Source organism: Pseudophryne corroboree, chromosome 1 (assembly GCF_028390025.1).
Source record: "Pseudophryne corroboree isolate aPseCor3 chromosome 1, aPseCor3.hap2, whole genome shotgun sequence".
Classification (NCBI taxonomy): Eukaryota; Metazoa; Chordata; class Amphibia; order Anura; family Myobatrachidae; genus Pseudophryne; species Pseudophryne corroboree.
In genome coordinates this window covers 1,178,389,194-1,178,403,095 of record NC_086444.1, presented here as the reverse complement: position 1 = coordinate 1,178,403,095, position 13,902 = coordinate 1,178,389,194, and the positions used below count along the sequence as shown (strand labels likewise).

At 41.3% G+C, this 13,902-nt stretch overlaps 1 protein-coding gene across 2 annotated transcripts in view; it reads right to left on the bottom strand.

The window, feature by feature from the left end:
* The window catches only part of SFXN5 (sideroflexin 5), a 439,382-nt gene that overhangs the window by 281,787 nt on the left and 143,693 nt on the right, over positions 1-13,902 (bottom strand). For both annotated transcript variants that reach the window (XM_063925240.1, XM_063925244.1), the window contains exon 5: positions 6,722-6,776. In XM_063925240.1, the coding sequence (XP_063781310.1) occupies positions 6,722-6,776 (55 nt within the window). The remainder of the gene's footprint in view (positions 1-6,721; positions 6,777-13,902) is intronic.

The following is a 13,902-nucleotide window of genomic DNA, read 5'->3' as shown; positions in this document are numbered from 1 at the left end:
AAAAAAGAAAAAAAAAGAAAAAAACCCCTTCAGTTTCCAATGCTGTGTGAAGCACAGAGAGCTAGGGGGCTGTAACAGCGCAGAAACGTGCCCCCACCTTTCCAGCAGCAGTGTAAGCCATGACGCAGTAAAGAAAAAAAAGTGTTCAGTGAGCTTTAATTTTTTCATCTAACAAGATGGATCATAATAAGCATAAGTCAGTGGTTCCCAATTTTTTTTTTAATCATGTAGCCCTAGAATATCAGAATTTTTTTCACAACACCCCTAGGAAGAAATGTAAAAAAAAAGGAGTAGATGGCGTTTATATGCCATCCTTAGAGTCAGTTGTGTGGTGAGGGATATTTGCTTCTGTTTGGCCACATATTTTATGACTGGCAGCCACCAGCACTGAATAATTTGAATTGGTACTAGACCATCAACCCAGGGCACCCCTACAAGTGTCCTAGGCACCCCAGGTAGCTACGGCACACAGTTTGGGAACCTCTGCATATGTTATACAAACTATCTACTCTAGTTTTAATATAAAAAACTAATATCTTTACCAGATAACCTGTAGAAAATGCTGCCAATTTCTTTCTACAGCATAACTGTAATCAGAAAATATAAGAACAAAAAAATCCCAGCAACAGATATGGGCTAGAGATGTCAGCGCTAACAGCGTTAACGCTAACAGATTTGCATCTGGCAGACAGTCAAGAAGACAACGCCCTAACTCTGGTGAACTATACGAAAAAAAAAGAGTTTTCAAAGCAGCAGCTAAAATCATAGGGAAAGATAAAGGAATACGCATTCTTTAATGTATATGCTGTAAATCAAACATTGCGACAAGCAATTAATCACTACGATTCCTGTATTAAAATACTTTTAGACAATTCTTCAAAGTTATTTGGAAGAATCCTAATGTAAAAGTTACCCTGGGTATTTCTAAAGATTCCAGGAAGAATAAAGTAGGAACAGATTAAGTTGGATGCATAGCATATCTATATATCACTTACCCTGGGTTCGTGAGGTAAAAAAATATGCTTGCTAAAATCCATCTCATTGTATAGGCATCGATATAATACATTGCAAAAGTTCTTAGTGGACTGCACAATATGCGGTGATGAACCAGGTTCCGTAGCCAGGAAGTGTGGGGATATGATTGTATAGAATAGTTATACAGATAGAAATGTGAGCAGGAGCGTTGTTCAGTTTTGTAAGTGATTTTTCAGTGAATATGTATATGTGCCAAAACATCCATGGGATGGACACAGTCCAAGAAAAGTTTGCTTAGAAGCACAGGAAGGGATGGGTGTGCATGAGAAACGTACAGTTTGTGTGGACTGGCCAGTCTGAATGATATGTTGAAATAAGTAAAGAAATGTAACCAGTATGTGGATGATATACCTTTGTGCTATAAATTATTTGAAGTATTGGTGTCAGATACTAAACAGTTGTGTTTTTTTACAGAAAAGACCACAAGGTGGCGAAAGACAAAAGTCAACGGTGTGCTGACATAGTTAACTACCTAGATGATTTTTGGCACTAGGCCAAAGATAGTTAAAACCCTTAGAGGGTGGAGTCTTGGTATACATTTATTGATAGATAGATAGATAGATATGTATGACCAGATGATAAATCTCTAGATACAGTAATTTTTTTTTTTTAAATGCTATAAGCATACATTCAAGTTCATAACCAAAGAAATTATAGAAGGTAATACAATATTACACTTTATCATGAATAAAACATTATGGATACACAGTCAGAGCCAAACCATCCACTTATGCATAAGCAAGAACATATATGTTTAATACTGAGTATATAGGTTTAATACTGAGGTTAAGCAGTAGATAGTATATGATGTGTACATTTTACCTCTGACAGTATACAACTTAAATATAAAATGCAATAGTGTAGCTTACGGAGAGATTTCAGATTTAAAGATACATCCCTTCACTCAATAGGGGATATATAAACCAACAGGGAAATTGTAACAAATGATTTGTTCCGTGAAAAATGTGTTTATTAGGACACATAAACTCACTGACATACTACATACATAAAGTGCATGGGTGAATCTGGACCAGTTAAAGTGACCGTGTGATAGATGTAAATCTCTCACCATATAATGGGATTGCGGTGGGCTAGCTTAAAGAAGCAACATGGGTCCGAGGCTGAAAATAGCCTAGGCACCACCGCAGATGGTTTATTCAGCGTATCAGTCCTTTTACTTGCTTCACTGATCCTCGTCACCCGATTCCCCTGTCCAAGAACCTATCCTGGTAGGGTTTCCTCTGGTGGCACAGTGATGCCCAGCTCAGAGTGTTTCCCGATTCACAGGATCCACCACAACTTAGATACAGCTAAGAGCTGCATACTTGTCTTCCTCACCCCCAAAAGTGGGGAGTATAAGGAATATAATGTGGATGAGTAAGACAATTATGATTACATCGCATTTTACATTGCATTTAAAGGAATTGAAAAAAAAACTGATTAACAGGAGAATAATTTCTCGAGCATCCATAGGGGATAATGGGATGGTGAATTAGTGAATTAGTATTATTAATAATAAAGTGTTGTTGCCAATTTTCATTAAGGGGAAATGTCATGAAATAGATTCACAAGCTTTCTATAGTGGGATGAAGTTTAATGGAGAAGTGTACATTGTGTTTTGGCATGGGACCAAAATAAAAAAATTATGTGATAACAAGAGGGATCGTGATGGTGATAAAGAAAGCTATAGCATGTTTACTGCAGATGATTGGGTTGATTAAAACAACATTGTTTTAATACAACATAGTGTAATGCTAAAAAGGAACTATAGGATGTGTAACAGGTGTTAAGGGGTTATTTGAGAAATGAATAATAAGGCCAGAGGTGTGAGATAGTGTTTCAAAGACAGTAAAGTTTCTTTACTGATAGAAAGAGTTTATAGGAGTTTGAAAAAATATTTTGTGTTTAATATGTGTAATGTTGAGAATAAAAAGTCATAATGTGACAAGGAAAGTTTAAAGAATTAAGCATTATTAATCTACAAAAGAGACAGGAAAGGCAGAATTTGAATCATGGCATGGTCCAATCGTTGGTTCAATAGTGGTAGAATTACACCTAAGCCTCTGCTTTGTCTCTCTTCTATATCATTTTTTTGTTATTCTTTTTGGAATCCAGCAAAGATATGTTATCCAGCAAAGATATATTATCCAGAGACTGATTCAAAACTACAAAATGATTTGACGATTCAAATGTGTCACACAAATTATTTAAACAGTTACAAGAATATCAAAAGCTGCAAGAACCTTGGAAAGATATTTAACCAACACGAAAACACACAGTCCAGCACAGGACAATCACTAAGAGAGTGAAGACGGTGTTATGATGAGAAGTTGCTAATGTTTTGGTTCCATTACAGATCGCATAGGATGGTCCTGGGCAAGTACCGCTGACTCTGATACAGCCGTTGCAAAGGCTGCAGAAGAAGGACACCTAGATCCATGAGCTTGCAATGAAATGAAAAGGTCAGAGACCAGAGCTTAAAGGAACCTAACAATAAAAACAATTGTATGGAGATACAATACAGAGACTGTTACTACTGTTACTACCACAGAGTTGTATTTGAATGAACCCTTCAATCAAGATAGAGATGATTATGATCATTGATAATAGACTATGTGCTTATAAGCTAATATCCTACAGAACTTTTAATATTTTTGAAAGTATACGGGAGCGACGTTATTTATAACAGCATTAGGACTTAATTTATTTATTTTTTTGAAGAGAGAGCGAGCAAACGTGTGGTGTAGGTATGAGTACTCATCCATTATTGTGGATGGGAATTATTTCAATAAGACCCTTCCTTCCTCTTTTCTTTTCTAAGCAGGAAATCCAGAGGGATTTATGACCGGTGTAACGAACACACACTTTGAAAAACGTGGTTGTGAGTATTATACTCCATTTGAAGACAGATGTATAGATTAATGCATGGATAAGTTAAATAATTTAGGATATTATTCTGAGGAGTATCCAGTCCAGCAATACCATTAATTGTTGGAAAGATTTTAAGTACTGCAGCTATATAAAGTGTATTGCTAATCATTATTTAAGACTATTATAAGGTATAATGTATAATAGCAGGCCAAAGTTCTCTATGCAAGTTACATTTGATGTGATTACCAAAACTTTATAGAGTCGTGATAATAGTGAAACATGGTACATGTGTATAGATACAATAGTATCTCAAGAAATAACCACTGGTGATAATATTAGCTACACATATCGGGTGTATTTCAGTTAGTGGAAATAAAATAGGTCAATAATACAGAAAAAAAAATTATCTTATGTAGATAGAAAAGGTTGATTTAAGGGAATGTGAAAGGATTGTTACAATATACTAACCTAAGGTTTCTAGATGTGCTAGATATAATGAGTTAGGCATATATATATAGTAATGGTTACATATGATGTTCATTAAGGTTTATGATGTAATATGTATTTTACTAGGAGTAGATTCAAAGGTTAAAAGAAGATATCATACATAACGGGGAATGGTAGTTGTCACCATGTCCTTAGGATATGATATATAATTGGTTACCTATTAATTCTAAAAATGTTTGTTATTTAAGAAGAATGATTTAGCAATTTTATACAAAAACATATATTAACTTGAGAAAAGTTTTCTTGCAGGATGAACTATTCCTAAAAAGAGTAATTGACTCAGTAATCAGGAGACATGTTCCTGCCACCAGAGTATCAATAAAACCTCGAAGTGGTAAAGGTGGCTAATAAGTTCTCCTATGGCTAATGAAGTCGTATGATTAATCAACTGGAAGTTGACGTTTTATTTCAATTAAATTATTGATAACATGATTGAACTTTATGATAGGATATTCCAGAACTGTGGACATTTGTGATGATTCCAGGACATTGGACATGAACTATTACGATACCATATTGTTCTACATTTTTTAATACCACAAATTGGAGGATATTGTTGATGTCCGGAAACAGCATTTTAAGCTCAATGCTGTGCTTATTTGACCAAAGACATTACGGATCCTGATACGTGTAATGCCAAGTATATAAAGGAGGCCCATGATAAAAAAGAACTTTAACCAAGGCATTATGATATGGACTGGAAAAGATAAATGTTTAAATCCTAGTATTCAATTTCAGGATTAGGAAAATGTTTTTTTAAATATATTGTATGTGATTGTATGTGATGATGTATTCTGTGATGAGGTTTATTCTTTGGTAACCCCGATGTGATTATAGACAGTCATTTGATGTTCACTGTCTACAGGTGCGGCCTATGTTGTATTTAGAAGGCTACTGTCAAACGCAGAATAGCAATATTACATGAAATAATTATTAGTGAACTATACGTTCCCAGAAATTCTCCTGAGATGACAGGGCACATGGATAATGTCCCTGATCAAAGGGTGGAGCTGTCGAATACTGTGACAGAGGCAACCTGCTGAAGGCCTAACAGTTATGTGTGTGCACTACGGGATAGTACGTATATTATGTATACATCCAATAAGCAAAGGGTTCTCATATTCACTAGTATAATATGAAAGCATAACAGAATCCATTTTGATTCTAGCTAGATGATATAGCAAATTCATCTTGAACTTTATACACACCCTGAGAGAAAAACAACTTTGTTGGCTGAGTATTAATTCCACATACGCACTTTCTAAAAGCTCAGAGTCCAGATGTAATTCCTAATATGGACACAGTTGACGATCACGAGTATCATTTTAGTATTCTTGATAATTGTCCCAATATTGCATAACTCCATTGCCTAACATTGTATTCCTGAGGTATGAAATCATAGGGGAGGAATATACCAAAAGGGGCGTTACTTTGTATTATATAAAACTCATTGTTGATACGTGTATGTTGTTGTTAAAATGATTTGACACAGGAAGAGAGGATGTCTCTCTTCCCTGTATACGGGCGTGGCCCATTGAATAAATAATAATTGATTTTTATAAATCCATTTTCAATTCATTAATTTTACCTAACAACCCAAACAGCAACAAGATGGTAAAATTAGTTATCCTCACAAGGAGAATTCAACAATGTGATGTCCTCAGGTGTGTGGCCTTGAGCTGTGAGGTGTACATGTGATTTCTTCAAGGGTGTGGCTTCAAGCTATAAGGTGTACATGTGATGTCTTTAGGGGTATGGCTTTGAACTGTGAGGTGTACATGTGATGTCATCAGGGGTGTGGCCTTGAGCTGTGAGGTGTAAATGTGATGTTCTCAGGGGTGTGGCCTTGAGCTGTGAAATGTACATGTGATGTACTCAGGGGTGTGGCATTGAACTGTGAGGTGTACATGTGATGCCCTCAGTGGTGTGGCCTTGAGATGTGATGTCCACATGTGATGTACTCAGGTCTGTGGCCTTGAGCTGTGAGGTGTACATGTGATATCCTCAGGGGTGTGGCCTTAAACTGTAAGGTGTACATGCGATGTACTCAGGGGTGTGGCCATGAGGTGTACATGTGATGCCCTCAGGGGTGTGGCATTGAACTGTGAGGTGTACATGTGATGCCCTCAGGGGTGTGGCCTTGAGCTGTGATGTTTACATGTGATATACTCAGGTCTATGGCCTTGAACTGTGAGGTGTATATGTGATGTACTCAGGGGTGTTGTCTTGAGCTGTGAGATGTGTATGTGATGTCCTCACGTCCTACATATGCCCCAGCTTTATTCTACATTTTATCAGTAAGCGGTACCTGACATTCGGAAAGGCATGAAAATCTTCTCATTCGTGTCGGGGTGGATGATGGCCTGCAGCGAAGAGAAACACGTTAGCCTGGTGTGAATGGCGGCATGCTGAAGCTCAGACTTCTGTCCTGTGAAACACACTGACATTATATTTTACATGACATTAACCATTTGTAGCCTCCACAAGCCTTTATCTCTACACCATGAAGCAGCGAGATAAGTGACCCCCACCAGGGAGAACTCAAGGGGTTCTCCCCTGGGGTAATACAGATAAATGTAATGCTTAAGCTCTCCCCCTCTGACACAGGTTCCAGTGCCTGGAACTATCCTCCCCATGATGGGACTGTATCAATGAAGCCACATGCAGAGGGGGCTTAATGCTACCACATTACGGGGGCTACGTGATATGAAGCCGACCGCATTACAGGGGCTCGTGGCATGAAGCTAACCACATTACAGGGCTTTGTTGTATGGAGCCCACCACATTATGAGACTACGTAGAATGAAGCACACCAAATTATGGGGCTACTTGTTATATAAAGCATACCACATCAATGGGCTATGTGGCTCCTACTACATTTTGTGGCTATGTGGTATAAAGCCCAATACATTCCGGAGATACGTTACCCCTTTAATAAGAAAAGCTTACTGAAAAAGTTTTTCTATTAAACTATCTAAAAAGGACTCAAAGATGATCATTATCTGTACACTACGGTGCTAAACTGTAACCAACCAACCACAGAAACGGACTGTTACCACAGGGCGAGGCTTTCCTCTCAGTGCATACTAACACTGTACATCCACTAGAGGGCTCTTTAAGGAGGCTTAAAACAGCCTTTGAACAAAAAAACATTAGTGGACTAAGGGCCTAATTCAAGGTTGATTGCAAAACAACATTTTCCTCTTATGGGCAAAACCATGTGCACTGCAGGGGGGGGGCAGATGTAACATGTGCAAAGAGAGTTAGATTTTGGTGGGTTATATTGTTTCTGTGCAGGGTAAATACTGGCTGCTTTATTATTACACTGCAATTTAGATTTCAGTTTGAAAACAATCCACCCAAATCTAACTCTCTCTGCACATGTTATATCTGCCCCACCTGCAATGCACATGGTTTTGCCCATTAGAGGAAAACGTTGTTTTGCAATTAACCTTGAATTAGGCCCTCATTTCCAAATGCACACGTTTATATGCACTGGTTACATTCCATACATTGCACTTGATTCATATGAGAAAAAAAGTGCTCAGGGGACAAAAAAGATGTTACAGAATTGTATCATTTATTCCTCTTCCTCACACCAGTACAATTACCAAATATACATCCTCCCCTACAGTATCTGCACCAAATATACTTCCTCCCCTACAGTACCTGAGTCAAATATACATCCTCCCCTATAGTACCTGCACCAAATGTACATCATCCCCTACAGTACATGCGCCAAATATACATCCTCCCCTACAGTACCTGCTCCAAATATACATAATTCCCTACAGTACCGGAGTGAAATATACATCCTCCCCTACAGTACCTGCACCAAATATACATCCTCCCCTACAGTACCTGCACCAAATGTACATCATCCCCTACAGTACATGCGCCAAATATACATCCTCCCCTACAGTACCTGCGCTAAATACACATCCGCCCCTACAGTACCTGCGCTAAGTATATATCCACTCCTACAGTACCTGCGCCAAACAGACATCCACCCTACAGAACCTGCGGCAAATATACATCCACCCTTTTAGTACCTGCACCAAAAATACACCTTGCCTACAGTACCTGCACCAAATATACATCCACCCCTATAGTACCTGCGCCACATACACATCCTCCCCTACAGTGTCTGTACCTAATATACATCCTCCCCTACCAGTACCTGCGCCAAAAATACATCCTCCCCTGCAGTACCTGTACCATATATACATCCTCCCCTACAGTGTCTGTACCTAATATACATCCTCCCCTACAATACCTGAAAAATACATCCTCCCCTGCAGTACCTTCACCAAATATACATCCTCTCCTACAGTATCTGCGCCAAATATACATCCTCCCCTACAGTACCTGCTCCAAATATACATCCTCCCATACAGTACCTGCGCTAAATATACATCCTCCCCTACAGTACCTGCGCCACATATACATACTCCCTACAGTACCTGCACCAAATATACATCCACTCCTACAGTACCTGCGCTAAATATACATCCACTCCTACAGTACCTGCGCTAAATATACATCCACTCCTACAGTGCCTGCGCCAAACAGACATCCACCCTACAGAACCTGCACCAAATATACATCCACCCTTTTAGTACCTGCACCAAATATACAACCTTGCCTACAGTACCTGCACCAAATATACATCCACCCCTATAGTACCTGCGCCACATACACATCCTCCCCTACAGTACCTGCACCAAATATACATCCTCCACTATAGTACCTGCACCAAATATACATCCAACCCTACAGTACCTGCGCCAAATATACATCCTCCTCTACAGTACCTGCACCAAATATACATCCTTCTCTACAGTACCTGCGCCAAATATACATCCTCCCTACAGTACCTGCACCAAATATACATCCTCCTCTACAGTACCTACACCAAATATACATCCTCCCTACAGTACCTGCACCAAATATACATCCTCCCCTACAGTACCTGCACCAAATATACATCCTCCCCTACAGTACCTGCACCAAATATACATCCTCCTCTACAGTACCTGCACCAAATATACATCCTCCCTACAGTACCTGCGCCAAATATACATCCTCCCCTACAGTACCTGCACCAAATATACATCCTCCCCTACAGTACCTGCACCAAATATACATCCTCCCCTACAGTACCTGCACCAAATATACATCCTCCCCTACAGTACCTGCGCCAAATATACATCCTTCTCTACAGTACCTGCACCAAATATACATCCTCCCCTACAGTACCTGCGCCAAATATACATCCTCCTCTACAGTACCTGCACCAAATATACATCCTTCTCTACAGTACCTGCACCAAATATACATCCTCCCCTACAGTACCTGCGCCAAATATACATCCTCCTCTACAGTACCTGCACCAAATATACATTCTTCTCTACAGTACCTGCGCCAAATATACATCCTCCCTACAGTACCTGCACCAAATATACATCCTTCTCTACAGTACCTGCACCAAATATACATCCTCCCTACAGTACCTGCGCCAAACAAACAGCCTCCCCTACAGTGTCTGTACCTAATATACATCCTCCCCTACAGTACCTGCACCAAATATACATCCTTCTCTACAGTACCTGCACCAAATATACATCCTTCTCTACAGTACCTGCACCAAAAATACATCCTCCCCTGCAGTACCTGCGCCAAATATACATCCTCCCCTGCAGTACCTGCACCAAATATACATCCTCCCCTACAGTACCTGCGCCAAATATACATCCTCCCCTACAGTACCTGCGCCAAATATACATCCTCCTCTACAGTACCTGCACCAAATATACGGGTGTAGTATGGTATGCGGGGAGCCCGACCGCTGGCATACCGACAGCGTGGCAAGCGCAAATGAGCCCCTTGCGGGCTTGCTGCATTCGCCACGCTGCGGCCACGCTATTTTATTCTCCCTCCAGGGAGGTCGCGGACCCCCACGAGGGAGAATAAGTGTCGGTATGCCGGCTGTCGGGATTCCGGCGCCGGCATACTGTGCACCGGGATCCCGACATTCGGCATACTGAAGACCACCCAAATATACATCCTCCCCTACAGTACCTGCGCCAAATATATATCCTCCCCTACAGTGTCTGTACCTAATATACATCCTCCCCTACCAGTACCTGCACCAAAAATACATCCTCCCCTGCAGTACCTGTACCATATATACATCCTCCCCTACAGTGTCTGTACCTAATATACATCCTCCCCTACAATACCTGTGCCAAAAATACATCCTCCCCTACAGTACCTGCGCCAAATATACATCCTCCCCTACAGTTTCTGCACCAAATATACATCCTCCCCTACAGTACTTGCGCCAAAAATACATCCTCCCCTACAGTACCTGCACCAAATATACATCCTCCCCTACAGTACCTGCACCACATATACATCCTCCCCTATAGTACCTGTGCCAAAAATACATCCTCCCTACAGTACCTGCACCAAATATACATCCTCCTCTACAGTACCTGCGCCAAATATACATCCTCCTCTACAGTACCTGCACCAAATATACATCCTCCCTACAGTACCTGCGCCAAATATACATCCTCCTCTACAGTACCTGCACCAAATATACATCCTTCTCTACAGTACCTGCACCAAATATACATCCTCCCTACAGTACCTGCGCCAAATATACATCCTCCCCTACAGTACCTGCGCCAAATATACATCCTCCCCTACAGTTTCTGCGCCAAATATACATCCTCCCCTACAGTACTTGCGCCAAAAATACATCCTCCCCTACAGTACCTGCACCAAATATACATCCTCCCCTACAGTACCTGCGCCACATACACATCCTCCCCTACAGTAGTTGCGCCAAAAATACATCCTCCCCTGCAGTACCTGCACCAAATATACATCCTCCCCTACAGTACCTGCACCAAATATACATCCTCCCTACAGTACCTGCACCAAATATACATCCTCCCATACAGTACCTGCGCTTAATATACATCCTCCCCTACAGTACCTGCGCCACATAAACATCCTCCCTACAGTACTTGCACCAAATATACATCCTTCCCTACAGTACCTGCACCAAATATACACCCTTCCCTACAGTACCTGCACCACATATACATCCTTCCCTACAGTACCTGCACCAAATATACATCCTTCCCTACAGTACCTGCACCAAATATACATCCTCCCTACAGTACCTGCGCCAAATATACATCCTCCTCTACAGTACCTGCACCAAATATACATCCTTCTCTACAGTACCTGCACCAAGTACATCCTCCCCTACAGTACCTGCACCAAATATACATCCTCATCTACAGTACCTGCACCAAATATACATCCTTCTCTACAGTACCTGCGCCAAATATACATCCTCCCTACAGTACCTGCACCAAATATACATCCTTCTCTACAGTACCTGCACTAAATATACATCCTTCCCTACAGTACCTGCACCACATATACATCCTTCCCTACAGTACCTGCACCAAATATACATCCTTCCCTACAGTACCTGCACCAAATATACATCCTTCCCTACAGTACCTGCACCACATATACATCCTTCCCTACAGTACCTGCACCAAATATACATCCTTCCCTACAGTACCTGCACCAAATATACATCCTCCCCTACAGTACCTGCACCAAATATACATCCTTCCCTACAGTACCTGCACCACATATATAGCCTTCTCTACAGTACCTGCACCAAATATACATCCTCCCCTATAGTACCTGCGCCAAATATACATCCTCCCCTACAGTATCTGCGCCAAATATACATCCTCCCTACAGTACCTGCACCACATATACATCCTCCTCTACAGTACCTGCACCAAATATACATCCTTCCCTACAGTAGCTGCACCAAATATACATCCTCCCCTACAGTACCTGCACCAAATATACATCCTCCCCTACAGTACCTGCGCCAAATATACATCCTCCCCTACAGTACCTGCGCCAAATATACATCCTCCCCTACAGTATCTGCGCCAAATATACATCCTTCCCTACAGTACCTGCGCCAAATATACATCCTCCCCTACAGTACCTGCACCAAATATACATCCTCCCCTACAGTACCTGCGCCAAATATACATCCTCCCCTACAGTACCTGCACCAAATATACATCCTCCCCTACAGTACCTGCACCAAATATACATCCTCCCCTACAGTACCTGCACCAAATATACATCCTCCCCTACAGTACCTGCACCAAATATACATCCTCCCACACAGAACCTGCGCCAAATATACATCCTCCCTACAGTACCTGCGCCAAATATACATCCTTCCCTACAGTACCTGCGCCAAATATACATCCTCCCTACAGTACCTGTGTCAAATATACATTCTCCCCTACAGTACCTGCACCACATATACATCCTCCCCTATAGTACCTGCACCAAATATACATCCTCCCTACAGTACCTGTGTCAAATATACATTCTCCCCTACAGTACCTGCACCAAATATACATCCTTCCCTACAGTACCTGCGCCAAATATACATCCTCCCCTACAGTACCTGCACCAAATATACATCCTCCCCTACAGTACCTGCACCAAATATACATCCTTCACTACAGTACCTGCGCCAAATATACATCCTCCCTACAGTACCTGTGTCAAATATACATTCTCCTCTACAGTACCTGCACCAAATATACATCCTTCACTACAGTACCTGCACCAAATATACATCCTCCCCTACAGTACCTGCACCAAATATACATCCTCCCCTACAGTACCTGCACCAAATATACATCCTCCCCTACAGTACCTGCACCAAATATACATCCTTCACTACAGTACCTGCACCAAATATACATCCTCCCCTACAGTACCTGCACCAAATATACATCCTTCACTACAGTACCTGCGCCAAATATACATTCTCCCCTACAGTACCTGCGCTACATATACATCCTCCCCTATAGTACCTGCACCAAATATACATCCTCCCTACAGTACCTGTGTCAAATATACATTCTCCCCTACAGTACCTGCGCTACATATACATCCTCCCCTATAGTACCTGCACCAAATATACATCCTCCCTACAGTACCTGTGTCAAATATACATTCTCCCCTACAGTACCTGCGCCAAATATACATCCTCCCCTACAGTACCTGCACCAAATATACATCCTCCCTACAGTACCTGCACCAAATATACATCCTCCCCTACAGTACCTGCACCAAATATACATCCTCCCTACAGTACCTGCGCCAAATATACATCCTCCCCTACAGTACCTGCACCAAATATACATCCTCCCCTACAGTACCTGCACCAAATATACATCCTCCCCTACAGTACCTGCACCAAATATACATCCTCCCCTACAGTACCTGCACCAAATATACATCCTCCCCTACAGTACCTGCACCAAATATACATCCTCCCACACAGAACCTGCGCCAAATATACATCCTCCCTACAGTACCTGCGCCAAATATACATCCTCCCCTATAGTACCT